The sequence below is a fragment of the Nomascus leucogenys genome, unplaced genomic scaffold (genome assembly GCF_006542625.1).
Source record: "Nomascus leucogenys isolate Asia unplaced genomic scaffold, Asia_NLE_v1 001684F_27897_qpd_obj, whole genome shotgun sequence".
NCBI lineage: Eukaryota > Metazoa > Chordata > Mammalia > Primates > Hylobatidae > Nomascus > Nomascus leucogenys.
In genome coordinates, this window is record NW_022095974.1 from 6,089 (window position 1) to 15,750 (window position 9,662).

General features: G+C 38.3%; 1 protein-coding gene across 1 annotated transcript; it reads left to right on the plus strand.

Annotated features, from left to right (window-relative positions):
- Window positions 1–3,123: 3,123 nt before the first annotated feature.
- LOC115833783 (zinc finger protein 430-like) lies at window positions 3,124–5,363 on the plus strand. The gene is made up of 3 exons (XM_030808611.1): window positions 3,124–3,231; window positions 4,625–4,751; window positions 5,305–5,363. Exons 1-3 carry the CDS (start codon window positions 3,124–3,126, stop codon window positions 5,361–5,363), a joined length of 294 nt encoding a protein of 97 aa, XP_030664471.1.
- Window positions 5,364–9,662: the final 4,299 nt, after the last annotated feature.

The window sequence follows — 9,662 nt, forward strand, 5'->3', positions numbered from 1 at the left end:
ATCCACTTGTCACTGCTGCTAATCAAAGTGTAGATTCCAGGCAACTTGAATCTTTGCTCCCAGGTTACAGTCCTCAAAGGTGGAACAAATAAACTGTCTACTTCTATCCATGTTGCCTCAGGTTTTTCTTTTTAGGCAGACATATTACTTAGGATGTGCTAGAACAGCCTCTAGGAGAGCATCTCTCTTTGATTGTACTCCACTTGCTGTAACACCCAAGAATGCAGAGCCAGTTTGATCTGACCAAGAATCTGCACATAAGAGCTGACCTCTGCCTGAGATTCACAAGACAGGGCCAGGTTTTAGATTAAGAAGGTAATGAAAACCAATAGGAGGAATTTTCTGCATTGTGAGATGTCAACATACACATCTTAAAGCCCCCCTTTGATAGTGTGGCTCTTCGAGCTTTTCAAGTCTTGTCCAGTGACCTGCTACAGTTACATGAGAGGATCCCGTTGTAAATAGAATCTGACAGCAGAATCTGTAAGTAAAAAGAAGCATTTTAGGAGTGAGAGATCAAGGCTAAAAAGTATCCAGAGCCATGACTGCAACTATATCTACTCCTAAAATGTGATACTGGAGTAGAACATTTTTGTCCTTCCTCTTACCCAAAAGCTAGCAAATCAGGACAGGTGATCCAGGTTCTGGATCTTTACCAGGGCAGTTCCATTTTCTATTTAGAATCAGCCTAAATCTCTTCTGTCTGGTTTACAACTGGGCCATCAGCGCACGGTCACTGGGAATCCTCTCGGAATCACCTAGGTGTCTTTGAGACATTTGAGGATTTCCAGAGCAGAATTGTCAGGCTGACAAGAGTGGTTAACTCTGCTTCTGTCTCAGTGTAAGGGAAATGGGTCATCCTTCCCTCATTCAAGAGATGTCTTTGGTTGGTACCCAGATGACAGTTTCTTCAGATTCCTGGTACTTGGAGGAAAAGAAGTTCTGGAGATTCGAACAGATAAACTAAATGCTTCCATCTCATATGGCCATTAGAATAATAGATGTAGCAGTCATGGTCCCTACCATCCATGAACTTTTAGTTCAGACTAGCAACTGGATAAACGATGAATTAAGCATCATATGGTTGATATAATAGATTTGTGCAAAGAAACTTGGGGTTTATTTGAGCCGTCAGTAACCCAAATAAAAAATAAACAATATTAGGCCAGGTGTGGTGGCTCACACCTGTAATCCCAGCACTTTGGGAGGCCGAGGTGGGTGGATCACGAGGTCAGGAGATCAAGACCAGCCTGGCCAACATGGTGAAACCCCATCTCTATTAAAAAAATAAAAAGTTAGCTGGGCATGGTGGTGGGTGCCTGTAATCCCAGCTACTTGGGAGGCTGAAGCAGGAGAATCGCCTGAACCCGGGAGGTGGAGGTTGCAGTGAGCTGTGGTTGAGTGATTGAGTGATTGCACTCCAGCCTGGACATCAGGGCAAGACTCTGTCTTAAAAAAAAAAAAAAAATTGTTGTGACTTCTGATGTCATCACCTGAAGGGATGTTTATGGACAGAAGAATTGTTATTATTTTTATTTCTTTTATTTTGTTAAGAATACACATTTATCTTCTAATAAAATTATTCTAGATATCCTTAAGATATTTGTTTAAATGGATTATTAGTATATATTATGAAATTGACAGGGCAGTAGCTAAAAAAGATTGAAGTTACGTGAACTCTGGGATTCGTTTTTCTTAGGTAAGCTTAGGAAACAGAACTGGAAGTACCCCAGTGGCATAGAGGACAAATTCTACATAGGCTCCACTCCCTGCTCCAGTTCTGTTCATCTCCTACTTGGGGGCTTTATTTAGTCCTGTCCGCACCCTGGAGCCTTGCCTCAGATAACTGATTTAATAAGATCCGAGTTTTGGTTGGTGAATCCTGCTGTCTTTCTAGAAGTGGTGCTCACAATTTTCTGAAATCCAAAAGCAGATACATGGGAATAATCAAGTATGTATTTTAGGGTCTTTTAAATTTTTTTATTAAAACCAGTGCTTGCAGAGAGATTCCATTTAGGAACTTGTTTTCTAATCTTACAAATCATTAGTTGCTCCACAAGTCACAAAAAATTAAATATAAACACAATAAAAATAAAATACATTGTTTTTCCTTTATCCCTCTCATCTATCAATTTAGCTTTATTCTATACATTTTATAAAAAATTAATGACAGAGAAACTATAAAAATTAAAATGCTGTGCCCTTTATCTAAATCCTGGGAATTATTAAACACTTAGTACCAATTCCCAAGGGTGTTATGAGGATTAAGTCACATAATGTGTTATTCCCAGCACAGTGCTCCGTAACATCCTCTTGAGCACATAGAGCACAATGTTTAATAAACATTTCCGTCAGTACACTTGTACATGTTATTTAAATGCAGACTTATTCAGACATGGCTGCTTTCTATTTCCTCTGTATACAGAGCCAGCAAAGAATATGATACTTTAGGATGGAGAGTGGTTGTCTTCATTTGCCCTAGAAGTATTTGTGACGAGTGCTGAGTGTAAGGAACTCTGTGCTGTGCCTGCTTTCTCCAACTAATGCTGATCCATGAGCCCAGGGGGAGCAACATCAACATTGACAGGGGACTTGTTTAAAACATTCATTTTGGACCCTTTTCAAACCTGCAGCATCACATTACATAGAGTGGGCCCAAAATTACTAAGTGATTTGTAAGTTCATTAAAGCTTGAGATTAAATGCTTAGCGAAGTGGTTATAAGCCCAGACCTCTAATTAGGATTACGTGGCCAATTTGCAGAAAAATCCTTAATTGAGCTTTTCCCACAGGTTTTGTTTATTGTTTTAGGTGGAAACATATATGTTATTTTGGTTAAGTACCTCGTATAATTCCAACGTGAGGCCAGAATCAACAATGAAGTGTTCAAGGCATTCATGAGAGTTAAGGTAGAAACCTTTGCACTAAAGGGTGGTCACAGGGCCTGTTCTGTTTGGGTTTGGGAGAGATAAGGCAGTGTGGCCCATATTACCATTACTGTGGCAGAAATTGCTGGTGTCTGTGGCAGAGGAGGGCATCTGAGGACAGAAAAGAAGAAATTTATATTTTTATTTTCATAGAGAAGCTCATTGTTCCTGAATATCTACTAGTATAAAGGACAGAAATGGATGGAATGCTTCTGCAGGTCTTGGTTCTTCTGCCTGTGGGTGTGGTGGTAGCAGGTAAATGGGTGGTGCTGACACCTTTAAAGGCATATTCTCAAGATGCAGGTGTAATATGTGCAGAAAATTTCATCTGAGCAGGAATTCCAGAGGAGAAGGAGGAAAAAATGGCTTTTTTTTTTCCAGCTAAACATGTCTCATATCAAGAGCTGTGTCCATTCTGCCTTCTGAAATGCCATGCATTTTTACGTGCAAACCTTTACTTCTCTACTGGTGTTTTTCCTCCCTAGTGAGTTTGTCTTAACTACTTTAAAAGATTCTTATAATAGTCAAAGGTCTCTGAAAAATATGTTTTTTCCCATATACCAGAGCCTTCTACATCATGGCTCCTTCTATGCCATGCAGAATTTTCTTCATGATTTATAATCTGCTGTATTAAAAATGTTCCCTTTGTGGCTGGGAAGGTGTGAATACTCAAGATTCCTATTGGAAGAAGAAAGGGGTTCTTAAAAAAGATGGAAAACTTGCAATGTTGAGGTTCCATCTGTGTTCTTAATTAACTCTATAGAGAGCAGGATTAAGAAAGTGTTTATTTAAAGAGGATGGCATTTATTACCCAGAAAGTCCTGAAAAAAATATGAGGAAATACTTGCTCTCTAGGGTACTAAAGAAAGACTACTTAAAATCACTATTAAAAATTACAGAACATGGGAGATATTTCTATCTTGAACTTGGTATAAAACTGATGGTTCTTTATGGTTGAATTCGGACTACAATTTACTTCTGGGAGAAAATGTCAGAGTGGTGATGCTGTGTCCTTCTTTTTGTGCATCAGCACATCATAAAAATTTGTCCTAGTGCAAGTAATAGTAATGATTCACTTGGGTAAGGAGGTCTCCTACAGATTTTTTTACTAGAAAGCTAATTATTTTTCTTTTCATTATAAATTATTTTTATGCAGCGGATGTGCATAAACCATCACGTTTTATCTGATAGCTGCCCCTCTTTCTTAGGTTTTATTTGCATATATCTGTCTTTGGAAAGTAAAAACTGTCATCTTTTTTTTTACAGTCCACAATACTAGGAAAAACACAGGCTCTTTTACTTAGTGGATGTTTGACAAAATATTCTTCTTGGGCCAAAAACATTGGCATTACTGGCGAACTTGTTAGAAATACAGAAACTCAAAACAAACAAAAAAATTCAGAAACAGACTTTCTATAAGTCAGAACCAGTTCTCTACTCTCTCATTTGACCTTGAGACACATTAAAAATTCTGCCCTGGCCACTTGGTAAATGTGTATGGGGGTGTGTTTTTTAGAGTCAAAGAATATATTAGGGAATATTTCCGTGTTAAAAAAATATTTTCTTGGATAATTTTGGTCACTCCAATAAGGCAGAACCTGTTCTCTCTACTCTCTAATTACACCTTGAGTGACATTAAAAATTCTGTCCATGACCACTTGGTAAATATATGTGTGTCTGTGTTTGTGTGTTTTTCAGGGACCACTGACAATTAGGGATGTAACTGTAGAATTCTCTCTGGAGGAGTGGCAATGCCTGGACATTGTTCAGCAGAATTTATATAGCGATGTGATGTTAGAGAACTACAGAAACCTGGTCTTCCTGGGTGAGGATAACTTCAAAACTCAATTCCTAATATACTCCAAAGGCTTTATTTTTGTTTTTTGTTTGTTTTTTTTGTAGAATGTTTTTTGGTAATTTGGTAATTTTTGATAATTATGCTTTGCATAAATGAGTTTCATATCCCTGTTTTCAAGAAAATCATAAGGATTTGTCAGTGTAGAAAAAAAAATTTCTTCAAGATGTTTCACCTTGAACTGAACTTTCCACATTGTTGAGCTGATCTGTATCCCTCACTCTAGAATAGTGGTAATTCCAGAAATTTAGTGGTGTCAAATATTGTTGCCCACACCTTAAAATCTAATTGCTACCACCAATTTTTTTATTCAGTAGTACTGGGTAGTGAATTAAGAACCTACAAATATACAGTATTTTCTAAATATTTAGAAATTTCTGTTATAAATTAGTATTTTTGGATAAATGTATGAGAATATTGTATTCCATTCTCTTTATTGAGCACATTACTAAGTTGGTAATTGGAGAATATGAGCAAGATGCATGTTACTTATTTTTAAAAAACAGGTATTGCTGTCTCTAAGCGAGACCTGATCACCTGTCTGAAGCAAGGAAAAGAGCCCTGGAATATGAAGAGACATGAGATGGTAGCCAAACCCCCAGGTAGGTGAGAGTGAATACAACAGATGACACAGATGAAAGATCCAAAGGTCAAGGAGAAAGCAAGTCCTTAAAATGTCATTTGGGAAGGTGTGTTCCAAAGGATATAGTTTCTGGAAGCCTGAGTTTGTATTTTTTTTTCTTTGCTCTACATGCTTTTCTGTCTTATGCTTTTAAATTCTCTAAAGATTCTACGTTACTTTCAGTCATTTTCCTTTAAGTTTACAGTGACAGCCAAAGTCCTCATGGCATATAAGAGACTGCCCAGTCTGACTGCTTTTTCATTGTTTTTAGGGACATACAAATATCTGCATAATTTTCAAAAATTCTGTGTTAAGCTATTTCTTTTTTTTTTTTTTTTTTTTTTTTGAGGCAGAGTCTCGCTCTGTCGCCCAGGCTGGAGTGCAGTGGCACGATCTCGGCTCATTGCAAGCTCCGCCTGCCGGGTTCACGCCATTCTCCTGCCTCAGCCTCCGAGTAGCTGGGACTACAGGCGCCCGCCACCACGCCCAGCTGATTTTTTGTATTTTTAGTAGAGACGGGGTTTCACCATGTTAGCCAGGATGGTCTCGATCTCCTGACCTCGTGATCCACCTGCCTTAGCCTCCCAAAGTGCTGGGATTACAGGCGTGAGCCACCGCGCCCGGCCTAAGCTATTTCTTAAGTTCTTTTTTTGCATTGTGTCTGATATGAATAGAGTAGTGGTTTCTGTTCCATTGAATTTTTTAATTTTTCTGCACATTTCATCCTTTTTCTTTAGTATATTTTTGAGAGATAGTTTGGAATTATAAAATATGATGTCATTCTGCTTTTTGTTTTTCCTCAAGATTGCTTTGGCTATTCAAAGTTTATTGTAGTTTCATGTAATCTTTAGTCTTGTGTTTTCCATTACTGTGAAAAAAACTTGCCACTGGAATTTTTATAGGGAGCTTATTGAACCTATATTTATTGAATCTATATTCTTTCAACTCATGGACATAAAACATTTTTAAATTTATTTTTGTCTTCTCTATTTCTTTTCCTAGCTATCTTATATCTTTCAGTGTAAAGAGTTTTTATCTCCTTGGTCAAATTTGATCTCAGAAATTTATTTATTTATTTATTTATTTTGAGATGGAGTTTCACTCTTCTTGCCCAGACTGAAGTGCAATGGTGCAGTCTCAGCTCACTGTAAACTCCACCTCCCGGGTTCAAGCGATTCTCCTGCCTCAGCCTTTCAAGTAGCAGGGATTACAGGCACTCGCCACCATGCCTGGCTAATTTTTGTATTTTTAGTAGACATGGGGTTTCACCATATTAGCCAGGCTGGTCTCGAACTCCTGACCTCAGATGATCTGCCCTCATCAGCCTCCCAAAGTGTTGGGTTTACAGGCGTGAGCACCGCGCCCGGCCAGAAATTTATTATTTTAATGCTATTGTAAATAAGATTTTTTTTTTGTCTATTTTACCAGATAGTTTGTTTTAAGTGTATGGAACCATAACTTATACTTGTATGTTAATTTTATATTTTGCTAATTTACTGAGTTTATTTATTAACTTAGACAGGTTTTAATGCACTGCTTACGGTTTTCTATATATAAGTTGTAATCTACAAACAGCAAATTTTTATTTGTCTTCAGTTTCAATGGCTTTTTGAAAATTGTTTTGACTAATTATTCTGCCATATACTTCAATGCTATGTTAAAATAGAAGCATTGACAAGGTGCACAATATAATTTTGCATTTGGTGTCTGTGAATTTGAAGGAGCAAATACCTCTTCAAGTTTCTATAAACTAGTTTCAGGAGGTAAAGATCTTCTTCCATTGGGCCCCCAGGGTGATGGGATTCCCTCTGGGTTTGTGTTGGTGAGGGGTTGTAGCTTGGTCACAAGATTGCTGGGTCTGCACTAGGGTCCACCTTTAGTTGGCTTGTTACAAGGGGCTTGGATAGTTGTAATTCCCATATTATTTTTGTACACGTTGGATATCCTTCAAGACTTTGCTCTGTAGGGCAGACACTAGGGCAGGTTTTTGCAGTAGGGTCTGTATATAATGTACCTTAAATCGGGATGTAAATGAGTACGGCTTTTGCTGAGTACCACAGAGGATTTCCTCGGGTCACACTGTGTTGGTTTCTAGGTAAAGAGAACTGGCCATAAACTGTGGCCCAGGAAGCTGGAACTGAGACTTTGAACTGCTTCAGGCACCACATTAAAAGCCAGGATCTGCAGGCCTGCCTGCATGGCTATAAACGGGTGTCTTCCTCCAGGCCTATGAAAGTAAAGAACCTCTCTCAGACTGTGGCTGAAAGGATTTTGAAATAATTACAGAGTAAATTCAGAATTCTCAGTGGGACCAAGGTGGGTTGGCCATTTCCTGTCCTATAGCCAAGACCAGGGGTCCTGTAGTTTGCCACCGGAATGAGAGCCTGCTTTCTGAAGAGAACACCCCTCAATCTCTGGCTTTAGCAGAATTTCACAACTTCATCCCTTGACCTTAAAGATCTCTTAAAAGCACTTATTTTGGAGATGGGTCTTGCTACATAACCCAGCTGGTCTTGAAATCTTGGCCTGAAGCAATTCTCCAACCTTAATATATCATGTAGCTGTCATTACGGGTTTGAGCCATGAGGCCTGGTACTCTCATAAAGGTATTTTTGTCAGGGATGGCCAACAAATTTTCTTACTGTGGAGGAATAGACAAATAGGGCACCTTTTATTTCTCTATCTTATTAATGTCACCCTTTCTATAAGTTTTTAATTTCTAATTTCTATTTCAAATGTGCCTGTAATTTTAGATTCAGACATTTCAGAGCAATAAGCTAGAATTTACATGTTATGTTTGAAGTAAATTAGATCATTAGTAGGCCCTCCATATTTACTAATATAGTTACTTATAAATTTGTTTGCTCCAGGCAAAAAGGAATTATAAGCTTTTCACCCACTTTCTCTAGCCTATATCTAAACAATAACATAATTTATTCGTAAATATTTGTTTTATATAACAGACTCTAACCATATTCTGCTATATATATATCAAATTATATATACAAAATAAATAATAATAAATACATATATTAAATTACATGTATATTTCACCAATGTAAGGCTATTCTTTGCTTCTAAAGTTGGATTACAGCAGTTTCATTTTGTGAAAGAATAGCATACAATTAAAACATAAAAATTATCTCTAGTTTTTTTTTTTTGTTTTTTTTTGAGACAGAGTCTCGCTCTGTCGCCCAGGCTGGAGTGCAGTGGCGCGATCTCAGCTCACTGCAGGCTCCGCCTCCCGGGTTCACGCCATTCTCCTGCCTCAGCCTCTCTGAGTGGCTGGGACTACAGGCGCCCGCCACCACGCCCGGCTAATTTTTTGTATTTTTAGTAGAGACGGGGTTTCATCGTGGTCTCGATCTCCTGACCTCATGATCCGCCTGCCTCGGCCTCCCAAAGTGCTGGGATTACAAGCGTGAGCCACCACGCCCGGCCTTCTAGTTTATTTTAAATGCTTATTTATTAAATGTTTCTCATTAAAATCTTGTTTATGATTATTCTGCATTTTCTGTAAAATTTTACTGCCACACAGTGCCTGTCAATGATTCAAAATACCTGCCTTCCCTGAGTACACAGTTACAGTCAAATATTGTAGTTATCTAGAGAATTTTTTTAATGGTACATCAATGTTGCATACCAGATTATATGAGTAAACATTTTACTTATTATTGTTTTGCAATTGCATGTTAGTGTGTTTTTTTCAGTGTAGGCTTCTTAACATCAGTTCATTGTGATTTTTTTTGTTTTACTTATGTACTATAATTTTAGATAATTTGCAATTTTGTTTGTACACTTTAAGTCAATATGGGCTTGAATTAAGAGATAAACCATCCAGGCTGGGCGCAGTGGCTCTCACCTGTAATCCCAGCACTTTGGGAGGCCGAGGCAGGTGGATCACCTGAGGTCAGGAGTTCGAGACCAGCCTGGACAACATGGTGAAACCCCGTCTCTACTAAAAATACAAAAAATTAGCTGGGCGTGGTGGTGTGCGCCTGTAATCCCAGCTAATTGGGAGGCTGAGGCAGGAGAATCACTTGAACCCAGGAGGTGGAGGTTTCAGTGAGCCGAGATCATGCCATTGCATTCTGGCTTGGGCGACAGAGCAAGACTTCATCTCGAGGGGAAAAAAAAGAGATAAACCATTCATATGTCTATCATTATCAGATTATACATGTGTATGTGTTTATCTATAAATATCCCAGTTTTGGTTATCACTTATCATGTATATGTTTTTAGCTGATTTTTAGTGGTTG